This window comes from Kogia breviceps, chromosome 7 (assembly GCF_026419965.1).
Source record: "Kogia breviceps isolate mKogBre1 chromosome 7, mKogBre1 haplotype 1, whole genome shotgun sequence".
NCBI lineage: Eukaryota > Metazoa > Chordata > Mammalia > Artiodactyla > Physeteridae > Kogia > Kogia breviceps.
This window is the reverse complement of record NC_081316.1, coordinates 13,074,022-13,099,471: the sequence shown is the minus strand read 5'-3', so window position 1 is coordinate 13,099,471 and position 25,450 is coordinate 13,074,022. Positions and strand designations below refer to the sequence as shown.

The window sequence follows — 25,450 nt, the reverse complement described above, 5'->3', positions numbered from 1 at the left end:
TTTGGGGCCCGACAGCAAGGCTCCAAAGGCCCTGGCCCTAGCCTCTGGCCACACAGCCGTCCCCTGGCTGAGCCGTGACCCCCCCAGGCCCATCCTTGGCACGAGCAGACGGCTATGTGGGTTTCTGGAGCCCCGGGCAGCGCTGTGCCTGCTGCAGCCCCCGAAAGCCAGGGTTCCGCAAGGGGGTGTGGCAGACTGCAGGAGGAAGGCAACCTGCCCGGCGCCCTCATGGAAACGGTTTCCCTATCACGGTGCCTGAGCTTCCTATTCTCTAACCTGACCCGTCCCCTCCACCCCAGGGCTGCCCTGTCTAACCTGGCCCTGTGCCCTCCACGCCAGGGTTAGGGTTAGGGTTAGGGTCAGGGTCAGGGTCAGGGTTAGGGTTAGGGATGGCCCCGGCCCCTCCACCCCTGGGCCGACCAACATACCGAGAGTGACGTTTTTGGCAGTGAGGTCATTGCAGGAGGTGTAGTACTGAGTGAGCCAGACGATGCCCACGATGGCATAGATGAACTCGATCACCAGGATGGCTGCAAGGAGAGCAGGGCCCCAGCTGAAGGACGGGGAGGCCCTGGAACCCGGGCCCGGCTCCTCCTGCCACAGGATGCCCTCCAGCTTGGCAGCCGACTGCCCCGCCGCCCCTGCCACACAGGCCTCGTGGCGCAGAGGGCCCAGGGAGCGTGACTGTCCCCCCGCCTGTTCTACTCATGTGCCCTCAGGCCCCGACGCCTCCCTGAGAAGGTGACCGCGAAGGTGCATGACGAAGAGGCGTTTCTCTGTTCGTTCAGGAATTAGAACTATCCCCGTGGACCCTGGGATCAGACGCATCTTACGCAAGTTACCTAATCTCTCTGAGCCTCCATTTCCTCGTCTGTAAAATGGGGGTGACAAGGTCCATGGTACAGGGCTGTGAGAACTGGGTGACGGGGTGTTCATTTAATGGAAACTGCTATTCCCAGGAGGAGGCCTCTGGCACTTGAGGCAGGAGGGGGAAGGGGCCCCAGCAGCCAGCTGCCCAAGGTGCCCTGCCCAGACCAGAGCGGTGGGCCCAGGGCTGAGATGGGGTTAGGGAGGCAGGTGGGAGAATTGACGCCCCCCCCCAGGGGGCAGCATTGGAAGCCCCAGCTCTACAGGCATCCCAGTACGGCAGCCGAGAGCCCAGGCTTTAGAGCCAGACAACTTGGGCTCAAATCTCAGCTCTGACACTCATATGCTTACTAGCCATGTGACCTTAAGAGAGCAAAGTAACCTCGCTGGGCCCCAGACTCCTCATCTGCAAAATGAGACCAACAGTGGCTCCTTCCTGAGTTAACACGGGAAGAGGCCTTAGCACAGGCCACAGGAGCACAAGAGCGTCCACCAGGAGTGACTGAGAGAGGCGGCTGCAACCCGAGCCCAGGAAGAGGAGCTAGGCGGGTCCTCCGGGAGCTGGTCCAGGCCGCCGAGGGGCTCCCCTGGGAGGGCGGGGGGCTGTCTGGGGAAGGATCACAAAGTTGCTGAAGAGATATGCACAGCCTAGATGGAGCCGCGGTCGGCAACCTTTTTCTGTAAAGGGCCACAGAGTAAGTAATATTTTTAGGTGTTGTGGGTCATAACGTCCGTCACACCTACTCGGCTCTGCTGCGGCCGTGCAAAAGCAGCCAGAGGCAGTAAGTACTAAATGAATGAGTGTGGCTGGGTTCCAATAAAACTTTATTTAAAAAACGGACGGCGGGCTGCGCTTGGCCCTTAGGCCGCAGTCTGCCCACCCCCCGGTTCCAGAAGCGGGCCCAGTAAGTCTGCCTGTTCGCTGCTGGCCCCGGTGCTGGCACAGGGCCCAGCCCACCGTGTGGGGCTGAAAGAACGCTGGGCCCAGGAGGAGGGTGGGGGTGGGGGTGGGGGTGGGCCGGAGCGGCACCCTCTCCCACGGCAGGGGGCCCTTACCCAGGCGCACGTAGAGCACGTACTGCATGGATTCGCGGGGCTCCGTGTAGAGGATGCCGCCGCGCATGCTCAGCCAGATGATGGCCATCTCAGCGATCATGCAGCTCAGCAAAATGCCCAGGTAACCGCGGCCGTGGTCCACCAGGTTCAGGGAGCAGGCCTCGTTCGGGTTGTAGACCAGGCCGAACAGCACCACGGACAGGATCACAAACCTGGGGGAATGTGCACGTGAGAGGCGCCGGGCGGCCCACACACCTCCCACGGCCTCTGGCGGGCGGCCGCGCGCGGCCTGGACTCCGGGCGGAGGGCTGCCCTGCTCTGGGAGCAGGACCGCTGTCGACCTGGCAGCAAGTCCCTCTGAGGACACGCGCATCCAGGGACAGGGGAGCAAGGTCGGGGAGCCCAGCCACCAGCCGTGGGCAGACAGCACAGCAGCCCCGCCCAGTGCTGGGGTCAGGTCCGGGGGTGGCCAGGCGGGGCCTCTGGGCTCCACGGGGGTATCGCCCTAAAGGCGTCGCTGTTTCGGCACCAACTCCGGGGAGCTGGGAACACAACAGGGTGGGGACAGACGGCCAGAAGGCCTCCTTCCGGGCCCGCGGCGTGGCCCCGAGACTCACCAGGTGGTATGCAGGAGGAAGAGGAAGACGGCTGGCAGGACGAGGTCATCGCTGCCCACAGACCAGCGCCGCCGGAACACCACGATCCCGGGCATGGCTGGCAGCTCTGCAGAGGCTCAGCGGGCCTGGCGCTCACCTCCTGAAACACAGCAGAGGACCCTGAGGCTGCCCGGGCTGCTGCGGCACCCGGGGGCCGCCGCGCTCCTGCTCAGACGTGCCCTGCAGCAGAGGCATCTCTCCCAGGCCCTACAGCCCCAGGGCTTTCAGGCCTATCCCTGGGCAGGATCCACCTCCCACCGTATCCACCCCCTGGAGGCGACATCTAAAACTGTAGCAGCCAGACACTGGCTTCAGCCTTACCCCGGAGGATTCTCCTCCCCCAAGGCTGGCACAGACCCCTTGGGATCGGCTCTGGCTGGGCTTACCCCAGCAGGAACTGCTCAGCTCCTTTAAAGACCTGGGCTCACCCCTGCTTCCCTTTCCATGGGATCAGGGAGCCCCCTCACCCACCGCCTGCTGCCCAGTTCATGCTGTCCTTGGGGCTGGGTGAGGGCTCCCCAGGGCCAAGCCTGAGCCTGTCTCCCGGCATGAGCTGAGCCGGGCAGGTGGAGGGCCGAAGGCCTTGGGGAAGGTGGGGGTGAGGGCATGCGTGGGGCTGGCGCACATGGAGGACGGGAGCACACAGCAGGTGTTCAGTAAATATTTGCGGAAGGATGTCTTCCGTCTTGTGCTTTGCTGGAATGCCGGGAGCGCGCTCCATGACTTGATTTTGCACCCATCAGACGGATTTCCCAACCACAGCTATGCCTCTTGGCAGGGAAGGACGTGGTTGAGATGGGGGGTCAGGAGCGTAGCTGGGGTGCCCAGCCCCTCTGCCGGAAGGCCAGTGGGCAAGCCCTGCGGGTATCCCATCCTCCTGGGACCACGGCTCCCACACCCACCCTGGACCATGCAGCCTTTACCGCCCAGATCCCAACTCTCTGAAGTAGCTGAATTCAAGTTAGCCACAGGCAAGCTCAGGGAGGAGGGGGCCCAGGAATCCGGGCCCCCCCCCTCCCTAGAGCCCCAGGAACCAGGGCAGGGGCGCCGGCTGGTTGGCTCCCCACGGTGGGGGGGGGGGCCCGGGAGACACGGGCGAGGGGCTCCGGGACAGCACTGCGCTCAACTGTGCGGAGGAACCCCTGCTGCGGGAGGCTGGGTGCTGGTGGGCAGCTGCCCCCAGGCTGGCAGAGGCTTACATGGCACCTGGTCCAGAGGTGGGCGGCAAGTCCTCCTCTCCCCGGTGACGGCTCCAGGGAAAAAGAGTGTCTGCGGAGACCAGCATCACTCGGGAAGTGGCCAAGTCTCCCCGGCCGGTGGGCGCGGCCCTCAGGGTGGGCGATGGGGTGTGGAGCCAGGTGGCCGGCCAGCACGTCCAGCCCAGCCTGTCTCGGTCGCCCTCTCCCTGGTGCAGCCACTTCATCCAGCCGCTGCCAGGCTGCTCCCAGAGAGGTGGCGGCCTGGCGGGCAGGCTGGCGGGCTAGCCTGCTGGGGTCGTGCCTACTCCTCCCCCCACCCTCAGGAAGTGACATCATTCAACTCTCTCCAAGGAGGAGTCGGAGCACGGATTCTGGGAAGCGGGAGAAGGATGGAGAGCGCGGAGCTGCGCGGCGGGGTGTCCGGGGGGTGGGGGGTCTGGAACTGCAGGAGGCTGGGGCTCCAGTCCTGTGTCTGTGACAAGTGGCTGACCGCAGTGGCTCCGGTTTGAAAGGACGGACGGGATGGGAGGGGCTGGGACTCCACGGGTGGCAGCAGGGCTGGGAAGGACAGAGCTGCCAACAGCTGGTATTTTCGCCGCCAGCTCTCTACAGCCCTTCCCTGATTCCAGGTGGCCCACGGAGGGTGAGCTGGAGCTTGGGGTTGGGCTCAGGGGCCCCCCACACAAATGAAGTGGCTGAGAGGTCCCAGCAGGTGCTGCGGCGCCGCTCTAATCAAGCCAGACCCCGGCAGAGGAAGGGGAGGGCTGTCCCAGAGGGGCTGGCGGGTGAGAGCTGCCCTGCCAGGAGCCTAGAACATCTCATTCGGAGGGATGGAAGGGTGAACCCTTCCCAGTCGCCCTGCTCTCACCCCGCCCTTCACCTCTTGGGAGTCTACAATGGCTAAAACTCCCTCAACTCACACGTATCATTCACTTAACAACCTTGCGTGCCCGCGGCCCCGCCCTCCCTGCTCTCAGGCGGGAGAGGGGAGGCGAGCCCGGCACCCCTGCCGAAGTGGCCGAAGACCTGTCAAGACCCTGGAGTGATACGGCCAGTGGCAGCCTCTGTCCCCCAGCTCAGGGAGTGCCCAGCCGACAGCTGTGGTCAGTGCCAGCCCCACCTTGGCCACGTGGCAGGGCTGCCGCGGGCTGACCCCACTGAGTGCCCCATTACAGGCCTGGGGACCACACCCCGCGCCCTCCAGCCTGCACCCAGGCCCAGCCCACCACTGCAGAATCCAGGCCCAGCGCTGCCTGGCTTCCAACACGGGCTCCATCACCCACTAAAGGTATGACTTACTAGTTGTGCCTCAGTTTCCTCATCTGTAAAGTGTCGATTATCCCCACCTGCTAAGGGTCTAACGCGGACCATACGAGAGGGCCCAGCAGTGCTGGACAAAGCCAGTGACGGTCTTAGCTCAGGCGGGCGAAGCAGAGGGAGAGTGCGTGAACCCGGTGGACCAGCAGCCCCTCCCCGGCCTGGGTTAGTGGATTCTCCAGCTGGTCACCACCAGGTCATGGTGTGGGCTGGGGGGTGACAGGGCCTGTGCTGCTGCTGGGGGGAGGATGGGCCACTCTACTCCATGCAGATTCATACATCTCAGGGCTGCTATTTTTAAGGGCCTGAAAGACGCCCTTTCTCTCGAGACCCCAGCCCTTCACAATGGGGGCCTGTTCCCCTGCTGGGGATGTGATTTCATCCGGAGGAAATGTCTCAGGATGGGGGAGGGCAGAGGCTACTTCCTGGTCCGGGGCTGCCACAAAGCACCACCTCTGGCTCTCCTCCCCTAGGGCACAGGGTCCGTGCCCTTCAGTAACCTCAGTGGGGGCAGTGCACAGCCTCCCTTCCTTACCCAGACCAGGGGCACTTCCAGGGGAGGTGTGGCACCCCCTCCGGCGGGTGGGGGAGGACAGGGGCACTGCTGGGCTCCTCCCATGCCCCTGGCTGGGCAACCCCCAACAGAGGCAGGTGTGAGGGGGGGGGCACCAGGACACCCCCCCCCACGTGGATGGAATGACTTGAGTGGCACTCCGAGGCCCCCTTCTTCCTCCACCCACAAAGCCCGACTTCCCTGATGGAGATTCAGGCCCCCAAGTTAAGTATTAACCATGCGGGGAGTTCCTCTCTCTAAAAATGCAAAACTGTTTTCTAAAATGCACATGCTGACCCCTACTTTAAAAACCTTCCATGGCTCCAGTGGTCTGCAGGATAAAGTCCAAGCCTCTCAGGTAGCAGCTAATGGCCTCAGTAACTGGCAGGCAGGCTGTGCAACCTTGGGCAGGTGCCTTGCCCTCTCTGAATCCTGGAGCAGGAAGATACTCCCCAAGCCCTAAGGATCCCAGGCATAGACAGGCACAGGGCTGCCTTCTGCCTGGGGAGGTACCCCAGCCCCTTCTCACACTGCTTCACCCTCCTTTCCTGACCCCCCCCAGACTTGCTGCTCCCTAAAAACACCTCATTGGAATCTGGGCTTTGTTTACCCCAGTTCCTCAGCCGGGCAAAATCCTACTCATCTTTCTAGGCCGACCAGAAGTCACCCACCCTTTGAAACCCTCCCTGACAGCAGCCCCCACTCCTCTCATGCAGAACAGGCTGCTCCCTTATGGGATCCCTCATCCCAATGCAGCCCTGGGCACACTGTCTTAAACTTGCTGATTCCTTGCTGCGCATCCCTGTCCCAGCTCAACCGAGAGTCCCAGAGGGCGGGGGCCTTGCAGCATTGCTCTCCTTCACACCGCCTCTCCCCCTGGGCAGCCCTGGCCCCTCCAAACCACCGCTCCATCCCCCTGAAGCAGCTGCCATAAGCGCTGGAGGCATGGCTCCTTCCCGTCTTCGCTCAAATCCTTCAGTTTTGGGGAAATGTCCCTCCCCAGTGCTCTCCCTGACCATCCTCTCCTCTGGCTGTCTTAACTGTGCTAGGGCTTTGGTTTCTTCAGCTGCAAAACGGGGACAACATCATGCCCACGGAAGGCTGCAGCGAGAGCTGGCTGGGACGAGGTCACAGAGGTCTGCGTAGGTCCTGGCGGAGCCCAGGGCTCCATTCACGTTGGGTGGGGGTTGGTTGGGCATCATATCAACAGGGCTCCTGAGGGGCTTCTGGGGACTTCGTGGCAGGGTGATCTGCGACAGGTGCTGGGGTTTGGGCAGGAGCTGCTGATGCCCATGACTGGCTCCAGCTGATCAGTAAGGGCCGGACTGAGCACATAGGAGCCCTGACAGTGTAACCTGCTCCCGCCACGCGCCTTGAGAAGCGGGGCTGCTATTTAAAGCGCCCTGGGCTGGGCCCCATCCCCTGATCCTAAGGTCCCCTTGGGCTTGGTCCAGGGAGCACGTTTCAGGGAGAAGTGCCCCTTGGCAGTGGGTCCCAGCTGGTGGGGTGCTGAGAGCTCCCAGGGAAGGGAGGAGGGCACGGGCCGCCTCCGGGACAGAGAGTTCCAGCTCGGGGCTGGTGGGCCATGGGAGGTCACCTCGCTTGCCTGCAGGGGGGCCAGGACACCAGAGTCGGTGTGAACCACAGAGGACAGGATGATATGCTGTAGGAGGCCCGTCCAGTGTCACCAGCAGCCTCTAGGTCAACCCATGAGATTTCCCACCAGGCATCCGGGCCAAAAATGTGCTAGAAGTTCACCCTGAAAGGTCCGGGCCACTGGGATACATCTGACATCAACTGAGCACCTCCCACGTCCTGGACTAATCACCTGCCATCCTCACCGCAGTGATGCAGGGTGGCGGCCTCGCCCTCACTCCACACGCTCTAAAAGCAGGCTGTGTCTGAGTCCTGCCTCTGCACTTACAGGCTGTGTGACCTTGGACAAGTTACTTAACCTCTCTGTGCCACGGTTCCTTATCTCTAAAGTGAGGTTAAGAACAGTAGCTACCTCAGAGTTGTCACAAGGGTTAAATGAGTCATACACTTAAGCCAGCACGTGTTACAGACTAGGTGCTCAGTGAATCTGGCTCTTCCGCTAAATATTTCTATTGAAGAACGAGGAGGCTGAGGCTCAGAGACTCTGCCCCACACCTTCAGAGGAGCAGGAGGCTGAGCAGGCAAGAGACACAGGTCCTTCCTTCTGCCGTCCAAAGCCCACACCCGCTGCAGGAACGTCGGGGTTAGAAAGGGCCTTGGAAACAGTCCTGGGGCCCCCTTTTATGGGTGAGTAAACCAAGGCTCAGAAAGGCCCCAGAGGCTCCCAGCTTTCCCATTCCCTCCACCCCACCTGGTGCTGAACACACAGCGTTCCCAAGCTGGCCCAGCCCTTCCCCTTCCTCACGGTACACCCTTCTCGAACTCCCCGAGAGGCACTCCCATTAGCAGAGTATCACCCCAGGGAGCCTGGGCTGAGATCCTCTCTTTTGCACTCTTGATACATAACTCTCTTGGAAGCTGGCAAAATCCACATGAGCTCCCTCGCTGGAGATCAACCCGAAAGGAGGCATCAATCATTTGTACGGTTTCACGCAGAGTCATCAGTGGCTAGCTCTCCACCTCTCCGCGGCTGGGGTCCCCGTCACTCTGCGGCTCAGCTGGTGAAGAAGAGCACACCTCAGCCTCAAGCCCACCTTCCCTAGACCCCGTTTAGCCCTAACCTGCTGAGGCCCGGTGACGGGGCCAGAGCTGCCAGTCCGAGACCAAGGACAGCATCCCCAGGCCAGAAAGTCACCACCCCTCCAGACCTCAGTTACCTCTTCTGAAGAGTGAGGAGCCTGGACTAAGGGGAGGCTTGTATTTTTGTATTTGTTAATATTTATTTGCATCCACAGCGAAGGCTGCGTGTGCCTATATAGGAACCACAAACAATGAAAAGGCGGAATATAAATGTAGAAACAAACTTCAGAACAAAAAGTAAGTAGATTAAAATAGAAGGTTGGGGAAATTGTTGTACCTGTGTAAGACATAAAGGCCCTCACAGGAGCTACATGTGAAACTGTCATTAGACTCCAGGCTTCCTGGTGGCCAAAGTTAAAAGGTAAATTGGGTAAGGACTCTTTTAGCTCTGTAACGTGTTGCAATCCTTGGGGCCCTGAGGGGAGGGCCCAGGACTCCCATTCCTATAATGAATGGGGTGCCCCATGTGACAGGGCTTTGAAATGCGAAGATGCTCCATAAACAGAGAAAGGGACAGGTACCTGCTGCCTGCTAGACCCTCTGGGCCTGTCTGTGTTGGGCGCTGGAGCTTGACTAGTCTTGAGGGGTGCATCTGACTTGGGGGACTGACTGCAGGGAGACTGGACCCCGGGCAGCCTGCAGGGTGAGTGGTGGCCCCCAGAGCTTCTGTCCCAGCTGGGGTGGGCTCACCAGGGGCCGCCCCCTGGCCTACGTGGGCTGGAAGACGGCTCCTGCCCTCTTTAGCCGTGTCCAGAGCATGGGCTCCAGGGATGGTCAAATCCCAGCACCTCCACTTCTCAGCTGTGTGGCTAGTTAAGAGAGCTAGTTAATCTCTCTGCTGGCTTGTGAGGCTTCAATGAGGGAGCATCTGCAGAGAGAGGGGATCCGCACGTGTTCACTAGAATCATTTCACGAGGCTGCAGGGCGGTTCCAGGGTGATGGAGGAGAGCTCAGCCCACCTGAAGTTGGGGACCCAGTTGTTCTGCTCCCTCCAGCATCTGTCAGTTGCCTACCACGTCCTGGGCCTTGTCTAAGCCCTTTGCAAACGTAACTCACTTAACCCTCAGAGTAACTCTGTGAGGTAGGCACCGCCATTACCACGTTTTACAGATGAGATGAAGTGACTTGCTCCGGGTCACACAGCCGAGTTCCAGAGCCCGTGTTTTAACTGCTGCTTCTGAGGAGCAGGATTCAGCTAAAGGCCTGTTTCCGAACCCAGGAGCAGGCATCCCGTGTCCCCCAAGGAGTGAGGGGCCACAAAGAGCTCTCTGGGTCTTCCTGTGGCTCCAGACTCCTGGTCACACCGCCACAGGGAGACTGTGGGCATTGGCCCCACTCTGCAGATAAGGAAAACTGAGCCCGGGGGTCGGGGGGGTGAGTCCACGGGCTGCCTGGAGGTGCGTGGGGGGTGGGCCCAGGGCTAGAAACTTTACATCCTCTTATTCCAGCCTCATAAGACAGTAGGGGTACCACCCCAGCTTTACAGATGGAGAAACTGAGGTCACAGAGGGGCAATGGCTTGCCCGAAGATCCCATGACAAAGACGAGGCGGAAAAAAAAAAAAAAAAAAAAAAGTGATCCTCTTATGGGCTTCCCTGGTGGCGCAGTGGTTGAGGGTCCGCCTGCCGATGCAGGGGACACGGGTTCGCGCCCCGGTCCGGGAGGATCCCACATGCCGCGGAGCGGCTGGGCCCGTGAGCCACGGCCGCTGAGCCTGCGCGTCCGGAGCCTGTGCTCCGCAACGGGAGAGGCCACAGCAGTGAGAGGCCCGCCCATCAGTGCAATTCCTTACTCCCACGTGTTCCTTCAGCCCTTCAAGTCCCTCTCCCTCCCAGGTGTGGGGTCCCACACAGAAGCTGGGCTCTGGGAGGCATGGGGAGGGGGAGGGCAGCGAAGGAGGTGACGGAGAAGGAGCGCGCGTGGGCCGGGGGCCACGTGCACAGCCAGCCTGGGCCTGGGTGTGTGCAACCCAAGTTAGGGGCCGGAAGGCTGTTGCTTTTCACACATCAGCTGTGCCAAAGCAGAAGGCAGAGTCGAGCCAGCCCAGGGCTGAGGCCGGATTTCGGCAAGAGATGGGTCCTCACACGCCCAGGCCCTGGGACTGAAACGGTGGGCCTGAAACCAGTGTGGGCAGGAGGGGGGATGCTGCTGCCTCCGCTTCCCTCCCCCCGCAGAGGCTCAGACTCGCAAGCCCCTTCCCGGCCCTCCCCCCCCGCCCCAGGGCAGCCTTGAAGGACCAGGGGAAGAGCCTCCTATGCCCCTCACCATGAGCCCATGGGTGGGTACGGCTGTCCTCATGTCACAGATGGGGAAGCCGAGGCTCCAAGGTTAAATAACCCAGGGAGCGGGAGGCCAAGTCAGCTTCGAAGCCAGGCCTCTCTGCTGCGTTCTCTCCACGTCCACGTGCTTGCTGGCCAGAGCCCCTCCCCACGAAAGAGCAATCTGGTAGCTGGGCACAGAGTTCAGGGAAGAGGATGAAAAGGAGGGGCCCCAACTACTGGGGGTCACGGCTACGGTCATGCTGGGCTGGACCCAGAAATAGCTCCAACAATTATTCTATCACCAGTTATTTAAAAAAAAAAAAAAATTCTTATGTGGCATCTACTACATGCCAGGTACGGTAGTAGCAAGCAGCTCACAGATATTACCTACTTTAATTTCATCCTTTGAGCAACCCTATGAGGTAAGTGCTATTGTTGACCCACTTTACAGATGAGGAAACAGGCCCAGAGAAGTTAAGAAACTTGCCCAAGGTCACTCAGCTGGTGAGGGCCAGGCCGCGAGGCTCCGGTCTGTGCTCTCAGCCCCTCCCGAGCCCTCATCAGGGCTCCCTTTATCACAGAGGCTCCAGCCTCTCCTTCTCACGCTAATTATTTTCCACTCATCTACAACAAGCAGAATTTGCCATCTGCCACGGGCCCTGCCACTGCCACCAGCCAGCTCCCCGGGAACCAACTAGCTGTTCTGGCAGAGTGGCCTGGCTGCTGGGGAACGAGGAGGGAGGGCCGGGAGGCAGGAGGATCCTCCCGTGGCTACTCCGCAGCCCTCCCCGTGCTCTCCTTGGGGGCGGGGCGGGGGGGGCGCGGTTACACCAGGGCTTACTTAGTCCTGGGCCGGAATGGACCTGTTTCCCATAGTGGAAGAGGTTCCCCTCTGGCCAGGCCAGGTTTTATTTCTGAATTCTTCCTTGGAGATTGTTTATTTTCCTGAAACTAGGAACGGCCACACTCATTCTGGTGCCCGGGGAAGAGGTGCCCTGGGGTAGCCCAGAGAGGTGGGCTCTGCTGGCCTCCTAACAGACACCCACGGCACCTGGGTTTCCCAGCCCCTGGCCAGTTCCTCCCGTCTGTCTGTGGATGGATGCGGGCACCCACCCCAGGTGTGTTTCTCTCCAGGCGGAGTCCTTTCTGTGCTGCCCGGGTGGTCTTCTCATGGTCCCTCACGTGCTAAAACGTCCTCACCCCGCCTCCCCTGGAACCCACCCCCTCTCAAATGTGTGCACCTGGAGGGTGACGGCTCATCCAAGGAGCCTCTGCCGCTGCCTTCCCTCCTGCCCTGGAGTGGGACAGCCCCGAGTTTGGATCTTGGTTCTGTCACTTCTAGTTGCCTGTGAACTTCATTTCTCGGAGCCTCAGTTTCCTCATCTGCAAAAGAGGACAATGGAGGTACCCGCTTCACAGGGAGTCATAAGGAGTAAGTGAAATAATGCACATAAAGCACTCAGCTCTTGGGAAGTATCCGTTGGTATCATTATTATTTACCCAGCATCTCTCCTGAGAATGCTCAGACCTCGTCCTCACTGCCCGAGTTGTGGCAGGGCTGCTGATCTCTGGGAGGGAAGTCAAGCCTCCCACACGGAAGGGCCCTGCTCCCGACCCCTGGCGCCAGGCTGACCCGTGCCTGCCCTCACCCGTGCCAGCCTACGTAATGCCCTGACCTACCTTCTCAGGCAGGGATGGCAGCTTCTCCTAAGAGCCCCGCCGGCCAGGCTGAGGCTTCACTGGCCCTGCCTCCTTAATCCACGAAGAGCCACTGAGATGGGGGTCACCATCCCACGGCTCAGCTGGGGCTGGGGAGCTCCTGCGGAATGCCCCTGCCTGTCTGTGTCTCTGAGCTTCCCAGTGCCCCACTGCAGGCCCCTTCCCAGCTCAGACTCTGGATGCCCACGGCTCACGCCCATCTGCCCAGTTCTGCACCCTACTGGCCGTCCCCGCCAGGCCCTCTCGCCCCTCGCCTCCCCCAGGGCCTCTGCTCTCCTGCGAGCCGGTGCCTGGGAGCACCCCAGTAGGCAGTTCATCTGCAATGCTCTGGCCGGCTTCCCAAGAGCTGCCGAGAAGAGACTCCCTGTTCCAGGTGCTGGCAACACCTCTGAGAGGAATTAGCACCCTCCACTTCATGAGGGGCCCCCTAGCGAGGCTGCTAACGAGGATGCTAAGTGGGCACACCTAGCCGGACACCCCGCCTCTGGGAACCCACGCCCAGCGTACCCTGTGCCACCACGGTCCTATCGCGCCTGCCTCCTCTGCCTGCACTGGGGGAAATGCCCTCCAGACTCCGGGAGGCTGCGTGGGCCATGGAGGATCTGCGGAGGGGCCACCTGCCCGGGCAGCACGGCCATCTAGGGCACAGGCCCGCATGCAGGCTATTGAGTTTCACTTCAGCCATTCCCTGGGCATTGCAGAAGCAGGCAGGGATCGAGTGACTGCGTAACACAAGCTCTTTCCCGGGGGAGGAGGTCTGCAGAGTTCCCGTGTGCGACCGGAGGGCCAGCGTCCCCTGTCCCCCACAGAGCATCGCCGGAGGCGGCAGGTGCTGCTTCCAACGGCCCTCAGGCCTCAGCCCAGGCCCTGCCCCTCTGTGGCCCTCCTCTCCTGTGCCCAGTGAGCGGATGGCAGTGCTCTCCCAAGTGGGTTTCTGGAAACCCTCAGGCACCCCCAGATGAGGGGAGACGGTCACAGCAGGCTAGGGTTGGCAGGCTATGATGGTCAGAGCTGCTTTTACCTCTGTTACAAACTGGGGCTCCTCGTAACATTGTGTTTGAGCTAAACAGTCTCAGTGCTTAAAAACGTTTGAGAAGGGGCTTCCCCGGTGGCGCAGTGGTTGAGAGTCCACCTGCCGATGCAGGGGGACGCGGGTTCGTGCCCCGGTCCGGGAAGATCCCACGTGCCGTGGAGCGGCTGGGCCCGTGAGCCATGGCCGCTGAGCCTGCGCGTCCGGAGCCCGTGCTCCGCAACGGGAGAGGCCACGGCAGTGAGAGGCCCGCGTACCGCAAAAAAAAAAAAAAACCACAACACAACAAAAAAACATTTGAGAGGCCCTGGACAGGATGACCTGTCAGGTCCACTCTGGCCTTGACTTCTAGAGTTCTACTTGCTATTTTGGTGCAGGACGGCTCCACCCAGGAGCCCCAGCTAATCCGACCATCACACGTGTCTGCTTGGCCTGAGCCACAAAGGGCCAAAGGAAACACCGAGCCAGGTGCTCAGAGACTCCTACAGGCCCCTCATCCCCTCGCACCTCCCCAGGCATGACAAAGCCAGACCCAGGCACGTGACCGCAGGCCTCCAGGAAGCGGTGCGGGCTCCGGAGGCCACTGGATGGAGGACGGGGCTGGGCCTTTTGTCCCAGTGCTTCTGTCCACCCAGACGTGCACTGAGCCGTGACCCTCAAAGTACAGTGCGGCACGGAGTCACTTCCCAAGACGAGCCAACCACTGCTTCCTCCCCCTTGGTAAAACGGGATGGCGATGGCAGCGCCTCCCCCGTGGAAGAGGACAAGGTGACTTCAAAGCTGTGAAGTGCCGAGAGCCGGGTCCGGCACAGAGCGGGCGCTTGGTAGCATTAGCTACACGCACACACGTCGTTTACAGTTTTAGTTAAATCAACCCCCTCCTCAAAAGTGCATTAGGGCTCCTAACTGCCCTTTAAATAAGATGAAAACTCCCAACCATCAGCTCCAAAGCTCTCCACCACCAGCCCCCTCCGGCCCTGCCTCTGGGCAAGCCTGTTTCCTGCTCCCGTGTCTATCTCCCCGCGCATCCATGGAGCCCCGCCCGGGGCTCCCTGCTCTCCAGACGCCTGCTCACTTCAGGGGTTCCTCCCTGGCGAAGCTCAGGGCCTGTCCAGCTGGCCTTAAGCCCCAGCCCCGGTCGGTCGGCCCGTGGCTAACCAGCGAAGTGGCAGCCTGCCTTCCTGCAGGCTCCGGGAGCCCCTGCCTCACCTTCTCTGCTACGCTGGAGGCCCCCAAGGAGGAAAGCTTGGCCTCCCCCTCCTTCTCTCCTGGCCTGCGGGATGGGCCCAGAGGCTCGGGGCCACGTCGGCTGGAAGCGGGGGAGCACTGGCCTCCACAGTGGGGCCCCCCCATCAGGCACCGGATAAAGGTCAGCCTTCCGCCTCCTCACGCCCTCCGGTCCTGCCCTGTATCTGGGCAGCTGACGGCTCGGAGAGAGCAGGGCCCGACCTCGGGCTCCGGAGCTGGGTGTCACTTTCCTTCCCAGAGGACTCACCCTCAGGGCCTGGGGCCCCAGCCTCGTCACACTGTCACTTCTGTGGCCTCCACTTCCCGGCCTCCTCCCTGGGTGTGGCAGGAGGTGGAGCTGGGGCCACTTGCCCGGCACAGCCCTGGTGACCGAGGGCTAGACTGCTGCCCGCCTTCCAGCCCTGAGTGGCACTCCACAACCACTTAACAAGGTCACGGCGGGGAGCTAATGGGCATTTGGCGGGGCCTCTCCCAGTCAACCTGGCGCAGGTGCCCATGGCCCCATTAACTGCCCACTACCAGTAGGGACGAGACAGGCCTTGCACTGCACCTGCCGGCCCTGCGGAGGTCGGCAAAGCTGCTGGTGACTCCAGGGGACGAACCTTTCAACGAGAGCTGATGGCGCCATCGAGAGAGACCAGCAGGGCCGGGCACTGAGTGCTAACGGGATGCCCGCCTGGGGTTCAGGAGACGGACAGGGTCCTGGCCAGACCAGCTGAGGCCGAGGCTCCTGCCAGGCGGAAAGTGGCACCTTGTCTCCTCTGGGGCTCGGGGGGGAGTGCGACAATGCCTGTTCCCTCGGCAGGCCCAGCCCTTCACCGCTTGCCCAGGAAGGCTCTGGAGTGGGGCCGGGGGGGGGGGGGGCGGGGGCGAGGGAGTCGGTGAGAGCTAGGGGACCGGAGGGGGGGCGGCCTGCGTCACGGCTCCTGCTGACTGCCCCACCCTCGGCGGCTGCTGGCTGCTATAAATACCACTCCTGCCTCTGGATGGTGCAGGAGGTGACCTAGAATCGTGGGCTCTGGGGCCTCCTGGGTGCCCCTCCCTGCCAGCGTCAGATGGAGCCGCCCGACCAGAACGTCCCTGCAGCCCGACAGCCCACCCCCACTCTGAGTGGGGCCCCCGCCAGGGCTGGGAAGACCCCGACACTGAGGGGACGGCTGTGGCTTCCCGACCCCGCGTCTCCCACAGCCGTCCTTTCTACCACCTTGGCGGCAAGTGCCGGGGACCCTGGGTCCCCAGAGAGCGAAGGCCTGGCCGACCCACAGAGGAGACAGGAGGCGAGGCCCGTAACCACCCACCGCAGCCTCCATGCTCAAGCCCGAAGGCTCCAAGGCCCCTCGACCCCGGCTCCCCGGCCCCCTCCTCAGTCCACAGTTCCTCGGCAACCCCACCTGGCTTCCAAACTTGCCATCTCCCCAGAAGCCTCCCTGGAGGCACCCGACGGTGACTGTCCTTCTTCTAACTGGTGGCAGGCGTCTGAGTGAGCCCTCCCCTCCTCAAGAGACCCCGGGCGGACCCGGGCCCCAAACCCCAGGCTGGGCTGACCCAGGAGCACAGGACACGAGGCGGCCCGGGGCCTGGCAGCGGTGAGGACCCCAGCCCTCACACGTGGCCAGAGTTTGGTTTCAGAATCCCGGGCTTAGGGCGGCGCCGGGACGTGAGGCGAGAAGAGGCTGGGAACAGCTCTCCAGGTGGGGCCTGGGGGTGTGAACACAGGTGAAGCCTAGTCAAAGTTAAGTTCACGCATGCAGCCCCCCTCCACCCTCCACCGCACGGAGTGCCCGCTCCATGCCAGGGGCCACGGCGGTAAATAGAGGCCCGGGTGGGGCCAGCCCTCCCGGAGCTGACAGGCTAGAAGCAAACGGGTTTCAAGCTAATCTTCACACACAACGGTGAAAAATTCTACGACCTGTGCTCAGAAGAGGGGTCGTGTGTCAGAGCTTGAGCACGGAGGTGAGGGGCGGCTGTCTTAAGAACCGGGAGCCGGAGCTGAGGTCTGAAGGATAAGACAGAGTAAGGCGGCCGCAAAGAGAGGGCAGCGGGGGAACACATGGAATAGGCCCGTGTGCGGAGCCTGGAGGATGGATTAGAGACCAGACCGGCCAGACGGGAGCAGAGGGGAGGGCCAAGCTGGACACGCTCCTGGGGTCTCGCGAGCCGGGCTTCATCCTGGGAGCGGCGGGCGCGGCGGGGGTGGGGAGAGGAGCAGGGCTCAGACTGAGGCCCAGCAGAGACAGTGGGGAGAGACGGGATGGGTGCCGCCGAGCGTGCCGCGGCCTGACTGCCGTGCAGCTGGACAGGCGGAGGGGCCGGCGCTGCATCAGCCCTCGGAGCCCTGAGACGCCGGGGCCGGGGCCGGCCCGCTCTGGAGCACTTCCTGCCGCTCGGGAAGGATGGACCGCGCCCTGCTTCACCCGATCCTGGAGGAACGCACTGCCCAGAGTTTCAGCTCGGCCCAGTCCTGCCCTCGGGTGTGCCACAGGCCAGGGTGTCGGTCCAGCAGGCACCCATTCAGGGGTGGTCCCTGGGCTCTGCTCCCACACCTGAGAGCTCCCCACGATGAGCTTGAGGTTGGAGGCATGTCTTCTTCCATGTTCACCTCCTTACTCTTCCGGACCCTGGTTCTGACCACGGATACGACCACACGGAGGGGGCCGTAACTCAGGCAGAGGAGACCTCAGAGTTGATGCGGACCGCCTACAGGAGGGGAAACAGGCTCGGGGAGAGGGTGTCTCTCTCTGTCTGCTGGTCAACCACCACCCCAGCCCCACGCCCCACTGAGGGGCTCCACTGCACGGATGAGCTGGCCTGTCCGTGGGAGGGCGGCTTATAGTGCCCACCTGCCACTGGGGGGCGGGCACACATCAGCGGGGAGGGCACCGCAGGCCGTGCTCTCGGGATGCAGTGGGCACTCGAGTCCCCTCCCAGCGACAGGGTCCCTGAGGGACCCATGTGCCTGCAGCCCGGGTGGCCAGGGGGGCTCCCTGGGATCCTGGGGCCCGCTGTCGGCAAGGAGGAAAGGGGGCACTTGGGGAATGACTCCCCTCTTAGAGCCTCAGCGATCTCCCGTTTCCCCACCACTCGCTTTTTTATTCCCCTGAACGCTCAACTGCCAAGGGCCTTGGGCCTCTGCCTGGGGGGCACAGTCCCAGGGAAGATGCTGAAATACTGATGCCACTGAACGGCTGCCCTGGGAGGGAGATGGGCCAGGAAGGACCACTGTAGGCACAGTGTTTTAAATCAATCAGAACCAAGGCCAAAACCTAGGCCGTCGGGGACCTGCCTGTGACCCTGGAGCCTCTAAGCCTCGCTCCTCTCCAGACAATGGAGACGGGAACAGGGGCTGCCTCCTGGGCTGCCGGGGACACGGGGGGCGGGGATGATGTGGTGAAGGGCCTGCCCTGCGGATCCTCATCTGCCTCCCCCACCCCAGCCCCCGCCGTGACCCTCATCTGCTCTCTGCCAACTTCCTAGGAATGTGAGGAGAACAAACAAGACAGAGCGGAGGCTTCTTAGAAGGAAAGCACTATAAAAAGCCTCACAATGTGATTACTTCCCTTTAAGACAGAGCCCTGGGCTTCGACATCCCCCGCCGCGCCCCCCCCCCCCTCCGTGGGGCCTCATCAGGATTCTCCCAGCGTCACAACCGGGGAGACCAGAGGCAGAGCGCGGGCCCACCGGGAGACACGTCCCCGCCCCAGCACCTCCCCTACCAGAGGCAGAGGGCTAAAGGGGCCTGGACGGCGGGCAGGCTGGTTTCCAGGCCCCGTGGCCCGCTCCGTGCGGCCCTTCCACCACCCTCAGCGCCTGGCCTCCTCTCAACTCTTCTGGGCCTTGGGAGGACACATGAGATCACGTCTGGGAAGGGCTCAGAGTTCCTCAGAGAAGAAAGCCCAGAGGGATCCAAGGTGGGATGAATTATGTATCAGTGTGCTCACTCATTAGCACTTTGGTTCCAGTCGGGGCCAGAGGGGGAGCCGCAAGGGGCTCGCTGTCAGAGAATCCACGCTTGGTACTGGGCTCGGCCGCTACTAACTGTGGGCAAGTTGCAACCTCTTGGAGCCCCGATCCCTGGAAAAGCGGTGGGAGATAAGATCGGAGTGGTTACAGTACGACCTGCAAACGGCGACTGCGAGGGCACCAGCCTCACAGCGTTCGCGTTTCCCCTTCCCGGGGGGTGACAGTCGAGTGCTTGGCAGGGGCTGCTTGAGCGCAAGGTGCGTTTCTGGATGAAAGGCCTGAGGATGGGGCTGTTTAAAACGCCGCCCGAGCCTGCAGACTCTGTGTCCATCCCCAAGCGGGCGCCCACCCCTGACCAGCAGCAGGAGAGAGGGCTGAGCAGGGCCTGGCGGCCACTGTGACTTAAAAGGAGAGTAGCACTCCCCTCTTCCATGTCGGTCCTGCTCCCCGGGTAAGAGGTGGAGGGGCCAGGCTGCCACCCCAGCGCCAGCACACAGCCCGCCCCCCAAGGGCCAGCATGGGGGACCGGACAACCTCTTGCAGCTGCGCGCACCTGCGAAGGCTGTCCCCAGGCCTGAGCGAGGACGCTCTCCGGGCTCCCCTCTGGGTACAGAGCTCTTTGCCCATGGTGGGCACAGTACAGCCTCCTGGTGACAGCCTGCTATTCCTCACCGCTTGTCTGACAGGTACCGAGTGGTGGAGTGACCACAGGCCACAGCAGTGGGCTTGCTAAAGGCCACGGTGCAAAGCAAGGTGGGTCCCCTCGCAGTGAGGCGAGATTCCTCATCCTCCCAGGACTGGAGCCACAGGCAGGACTGCGGGGAGGGAGGTGCCGGCTCCCTGCCCAGCTAATGCAGGCGTCTCCCTGGGGTCCCAGCTCCGGGGAAGAAAGGGCTCCCTCTCCCCTGGGACACCAGGCCCTCCCAGCCTCTGTTTACCTGATCTGTTTCCCTTGGCCCCCAGGACCAGGCCCCTGGCCGCAGGGAGCCGCCAGCACATTCGGGGTCAGTGAAAGCCACTCTCAGGAGGGCAGGCGGAGGGGAGGGCCCAGGGCCAGGGAAGTTCCTGCGGCTGATTCTTCTGAAAGGGGGTGAGGGCAGGCCAGGGATTGGTTGGATCCAGGCAGGCTCTCCTGGCTGGGAGGAAGGGCAGGGGCCGTGGACAGGCGCAGCAACCCCAGGAAAGGAAGGGGCAGAGGGGTCTGGTGGAACGCTCCTGGCTAGGGCCATGTGCTCCTCTGCCCCTGGCCACACAAAAGTCCCATTGAGGCCACCCCTCGCCTCCACACTGGTGCCCTGACACAAGGGCTCTGGGAACCTCTCTTGCTCCTTGCTGACTGTCCAGCTGCCGCTGCTGCTGCTGCCCTGGCACGCCAGGCATGCCAGGCCCAGCGCTGCAAAGTCACATGCTCTGCGTGGGTGAGGCCAGGCACTGCCGGGGCGGCAGCGTGGACCGCAGGGTGTGGCGCTTATGGGCAGTGCAGCCCTTCTCAGTTATGCAGGAAAGCTGGGAGCCCAGAAGCAGCAGACCACTTGCCTGACACCCCCGTCCAGCCCCACCCATCTTCCTGGAGGACGAACCCTTGGGCAAACAGTCAGCCAGGTGCTGGCGGCGCAGCAAAAGCAGGGTTGGGAAAAGCAAATACTGTGGGTCACCCCCACCCCACCCTGCACACTGAGACTTCTCTAGGGGACAGGGTACGTGACCCTGCAGGAGGCATGCAAGGAGAGGGTCAGGCTGACCTGGGCCTGGAGCTTGGCCACGTCCTGGCTGGGTGACTCTGAACGAGTCTCAGGACCTTGGGGTGATGCCCACGTGTACCACTCTCATGAAGGTTAAATGGAAGGAGGCCCGCGTGGGAGCAGTCAGCGCGGTTTGGCATAGACTAGGGTCTCGATTCATGGGGGCTCTGTCCAGTGCCATGTGGATGTGGGGTGAAGCTGGGACAGGTCACAGAACGAGGGGCAGCACCGTGGAAGTCTGCACCACACCCTCCGAGGGCATGCTCGTTCACGGCCTCCTGGCCTCAGCCCCCGGCGGAGACTTCTAACCTACGGATCAACCAGCAGGGGCTGCTTCACCAGCAGGGGCTGCTCCACCAGCAGGGGCTGCTCCACCACCCGTAGGGGCTGCTCCACCAGCAGGGGCTGCTCCACCAGCAGGGGCTGCTCCACCAGTAGGGGCTGCTCCACCAGCAGGGGATGCTCCACCACCAGTAGGGGCTACTCCACCAGCAGGGGATGCTCCCGCTGGCCCCAAACTCAGGGCAGCCATAAGTCAGATCCGGGAATTCCCTCCAGCTGCTTAGGGCCCCACTGGGCCCCATGCAGGGCTCCTGCTTCAGGCTGGCCCTGCCCCACAAGCAGCCAGAGGGGCACTGTCTACTCCTCGCAGACCCCACCCTGGGGTTGAACGGTGCACGCTGATGAAGCAGCTTGGCCTTTATCTGCTCTACTATTTGCCACAGTCGAGCGCTCTGCAGGGTCTGAGCTCTTCGTGCCTCCGTGCCTTTGCACAGGCCGTTCTCGCTGCACAGGATGCCTTTTCTAATCCTGTTCTCCTGGGAACTCCTCAGCCCTCCAAGGGTTTAGCCTAAACACCACCTCCTCGGTGAAGCCCACAGAAGCCTGTCAACCAAGAGGCAGACCTGATCAGCGCCCCTCCATTCCTGCCCCAGGTACCCTGGTTCCCCACCAGGCTGGGAGCTCCTAGAGGGCGGGGCTGCACCTTCTGCCTGTGTCCTTGGCACCCAGACAGTGCCTGGTGCCTAGCAGCTGCTCCAGAAAAGTCAAACCAGGCCCAGGCCCTTGTTCTTCTGAGATCACGCTGCTGGTCTGTTCGGCCAAAGAGACTTCAGACGGAGTGTGGGAACCTGGGCAAGACAGCCTCCCTGACGAAGCAGACGGGGGCTCGAGGTTTCCCTCCCCCCGGACACTGTCCACGCTCTGAGCACCAGGCTTCCCCACAGTCAGAGGCGGCTTCGGGGGCTGCAGGCTGCCTCTCCACCTCCAAAAGCAGAAAGCAAAGTTAACAGGAGGGTGAGCACAGGAAAGGGAAGTGCAGCCGGAACTGCAGGGAGAAAGCGAGTTGTGGCTGCCATCTGCCGTGAACAAGATGCCTGGGGGACACGCACTCCTCAGCTCTGAGGTCTCCCAGCCAACTCGCGGAGGGCGGGCCACCCCTCTGCAGATGGGAGCCGGTGGCTCAGCCACGCCTGAAGGGGGCCAGGCCCCCTCCCGCCTGCCCAGACCCTCCAGCTGCCCCCCTCTGACCTCCTGCTTCTCAAGCAGACCGGGGGCCCGGATGCCAGCCCAGGGCATGGGCCGCACCACCCCTTCCAGGGAGCCCCCTGTAAGCTCTGGGGCGCCACCTCCACCACAGTAGTAACATCTCAAACATAATGATAATAAGGGTGACAATACCAACTCCTATTTAGCGAGAGCCCAACGACCTGCCAGGGGTCTTGTACTGGGAGCTTGTGGCCATTTATCTCACTTTAGCCCATCACCCCAGGGAGGAGGGAGGAGACATGGAGAGTCCAAGAGAGGACCTTTGCCCTGCTCCGCGGTGCGGGGGGCACCTGGCCACCTAGGCCCATCAGGAGAAGGTCCTCGGGCCCTCCCTCAGTCTCTAAGCTGGGGGCTCAGTGAACAGGAGAACATTTGGGTGGGAAGGAACCTTCTGGGCCACTGAGTCACACATGCTCATTTCAGGGAGGAAAGTGAGGGCTAAGGATGCAGAGACCCGCCCCAGGCCACACCAAGGTCAGCAGCAGGTCAGCAGCAGAACATGACCCCTGGCCTGCAACCCAGCTCCCAGGGCCTCCGCAGGCTCCTGTGCAGGGCTGTCCTCTGGCCTTTAAAGAAAGCTGCCCCTGGAGGGCTGAGGTGTGCTGGCCCTGTCTTGAGGGCCCATCCCGGTTCGGGCCAGGCCTCCCTCGTGCCCTGCCTCCTCGGGCTGCTGCGAAGCAGCCTCCATGCCCGACCGCAGCAGGGGGCTGAGCTGAGAGCCGGGGAGGGAGAGCCCTGTCCTCATGGCTGTGCCTTCAGCTCCACTGCTCTGGAGGCTGGGCCCGCGAACCCCATTCGTTTCCCGGGCCACCCTGCCCTGAGCCTGCTCACAGAGGGGTTAGTGTGGCCGGCAAGGCTGGACGTGCTGGCCAGGGGGCTAGGCAGCCCGCTCATCAGAGACACTGGAGCTCCCGGCCGGCACCCAGCCAACAAAAACCGCTGCCTCTCTCACCAGACCAGGAGGCTGGGTAGGGGGCTGAGAAGCCCGCCCACCTAGACTGAACTGTGCCAGGGTCCTGAATGTCGCCCCGGGACCTCAGCCCCGGCAGCCTGGCCCCCAGGGTGGGAGGGGGGGTGCCGGCCCCTGCCATTCCAGCCTGGAGAGGTCAGGGGGCCGACTCCCCCTCGCTTTGGCAAGCGGAAGGCAGGGGCTCTGGGGCAATCACCCAGAACTGTATGTCCCCTCCCACGCCCAGCCCAGCGCGCCCCACGCGGCACTGCTGCTGCCGCCCCCACAGGCCCGCTCTCCAGCCGTGCGCTCCACATTCTGTCTGCTCCGTCCTCCCCAGGCCCCCACACACCGTAACTGCGTAACTGCGTAACTGCGACACCTTCGTCCTGCGGCCTGCTCTCCCGAGGGCGGCACAGGCCGTTGGCAGCCCGCAGGGCCTGAAGCCGTGCTCCGGGGCATCTGTGGGCCCGGAAATTGCGCACAGGCCTGTGTGAATTCTTCGGGAGGGGAGCCGACAATTTTCACCCTTTCCGCAAGGGTCCTTGGCCCCCAGGCTGGGTCACTGTGCTGGCCCCACTTCCTGCCTCTCGGCACCCCCACCGGGCCGCCCTGTCTGTGAAGTGCCTGGGGATCAAGGGAATCAATGGCTTCTCTGTTCTTTGGAGGGAAGGCGTTTCATCACCCTTGGGGGCATCTTTCAGGGAGGCAGGGAGCAGCCAGGCCCGCTCTTTGGGCTCAGGACCCTCCATGCCTCACGGCTCCTCCCGCGCTGAGAAGTGGGGTCGCTATGCACGATGGAGGTGTGGGGTCAGGCGGGGAGGGGCGGGGGGCGTGCCGTGGGGCAGGAGGGAGGCCTGCGGGCTCTGTGGAGGGAACTGCCCCCCTCCCCCCGGCCCCCACTCCCCCAGTTCCCGGGACTCCCTTCGTGTGAGCCGCTCTTGCTACCCAGACACCTTCACAAACAGCTCCCGCCTGGGCTGAGGCACAGCCAGGCCGGGGTGAGTGAGTCAGCCAGGGAAATCCCGGCACCCGCACCCACCGCTGGTGGTGACAGTTCCGCTGACACCTACGGAGCGGGGTGCCTAGCCCCTCCCGGCAGAGGGCGAGAGAACGCCCCCATTTTCCTGCTCCCTGAGAGGGGAGCCTGGCTGCGGGGCAGGGAGGAGTCAGGGCTCAGAGGAGCCCTACAAGTGAGGGCTCAGGCCCTGGGCCTTGCCCTGTGGCCTCTTCGGGGCTCTGGTCCCTTATGCTTGACGCAGCAGTGGGGAAGGGGGTGGGAGCACGGTCGCCAAGGCCACTGCCAGCTCTGGCCCTGTGCCGTCTTCTCCCCAGCCACTGGGCATCCTGCCTCCTGGTGCCTCTAGGCCTTCACGGGGCCACCTCGTTCCTGTGGGGCCCTGGCTAGTCTCCTGCCTGGGCACCTCCACTACAGGCTGCCCTGAACCCCAGGAAGGGCAGGGTCAAGGCTCTGCCCAAGAGGAGGGAGGCGGGGCAAAGAGGAGAGCAAGGCCAGGAGAGGAGCAGCCTGAAAGGGTAAAGACAGAAAGGACAGGCACAAAACCTGCTCCCAGCAGGACATCCCATCCCTCAAGAAACCCGGCCAGGTCCCCGCAAACCCGCCAGACCGGTTGGCGGTTGGCGGCTGGCATTAGCGGCCACCCCACTGCTTCCGGCTGCCTGAGTGTGCAGGGGGCCTGGTGGGCAAGGTCCTGCCGGGCCGGTCCCTCACTGTTGAATGCCACCTACTCCATTACTCCAATCCCTTCCAGCCTGACACCTGCCCAGGAAGGACCACGTTCTGGGCATAGGTAAGGGGAGGGTGATGTTCTGAGTCCACCCCACCCACTGCCTCAGGTGGGCTCCAAGACCAGGGTGGGGAAGCAGACCCGCCCAGCCGAGGCTTCAGATGCGCTCAACGGGATCTTAAGAAGGAGCCTCTGGGGACTTCCCTGGTGGCGCAGTGGTTGAGAATCCGCCTGCCGATGCAGGGGACACGGATTCGAGCCCTGGTCCGGGAAGATCCCACACACCACGGAGCAACTAAGCCTGTGCACCACGATGACTGAGCCTGCGCTCTAGAGCCCACGAGCCACAACTTCTGAGCCCACGTGCTACAACTACTGAAGCCCGCGCACCTAGAGCCCGTGCTCCACAACAAGAGAATCCACCGCAATAAGAAGCCCGCGCACCGCAACGAAGAGAAGCCCCCGCTCGCCGCAACTAGAGAAAGCCCGTGCGCAGCAACGAAGACCCAATGCAGCCAAAAATAAAATTTAAAGAATAAGTAAATTAAAAACAAAACAAAACAAAACAAAACAAAAACCAGAAGGAGCCTCTGGGACTATGACGTGAAGATGACAAGCCCCAACCCTGAGGCACTCACCGTGCAGAATGAGGAGGAAATCCACATGCAGGTCAGTGAATACCAGGCTCTGATGCCAGGGACCCCACAGCAAGGTCAGCTGCTTAGCCCAAGGCAGACAGAGAAGGCTTCCAGTAGGGTGCTCACAGCTGAGCAGGAGTTCACCACCAGGCAGAAAGAGGGGGGAAACCAGGCTCATTCTTTCCGCCACCTCCCCCCAGCAACCCCACACACAGAAGCCTCC

The 25,450-nt window shown here is 62.7% G+C and overlaps 1 protein-coding gene across 4 annotated transcripts in view; it reads right to left on the bottom strand.

Annotated features, from left to right (window-relative positions):
- DAGLA (diacylglycerol lipase alpha) overlaps positions 1 to 25,450 on the bottom strand; it is a 61,490-nt gene that overhangs the window by 22,613 nt on the left and 13,427 nt on the right. Inside the window, exons 2-5 of one of the 4 annotated variants that reach the window (XM_067037393.1) lie at positions 11,887 to 12,028; positions 2,541 to 2,679; positions 1,924 to 2,135; positions 429 to 530 (exon numbers count right to left, since the gene is read on the bottom strand). In XM_067037393.1, coding sequence (XP_066893494.1) covers positions 429 to 530; positions 1,924 to 2,135; positions 2,541 to 2,635 — 409 coding nt within the window. In that variant the 5' untranslated portion in view covers positions 2,636 to 2,679; positions 11,887 to 12,028. Of the gene's footprint in view, positions 1 to 428; positions 531 to 1,923; positions 2,136 to 2,540; positions 2,680 to 3,778; positions 4,871 to 11,886; positions 12,029 to 25,450 lie in introns of those variants that run through there. The other 3 variants (XM_067037394.1, XM_067037395.1, XM_059069268.2) reach the window with 3 other exon arrangements.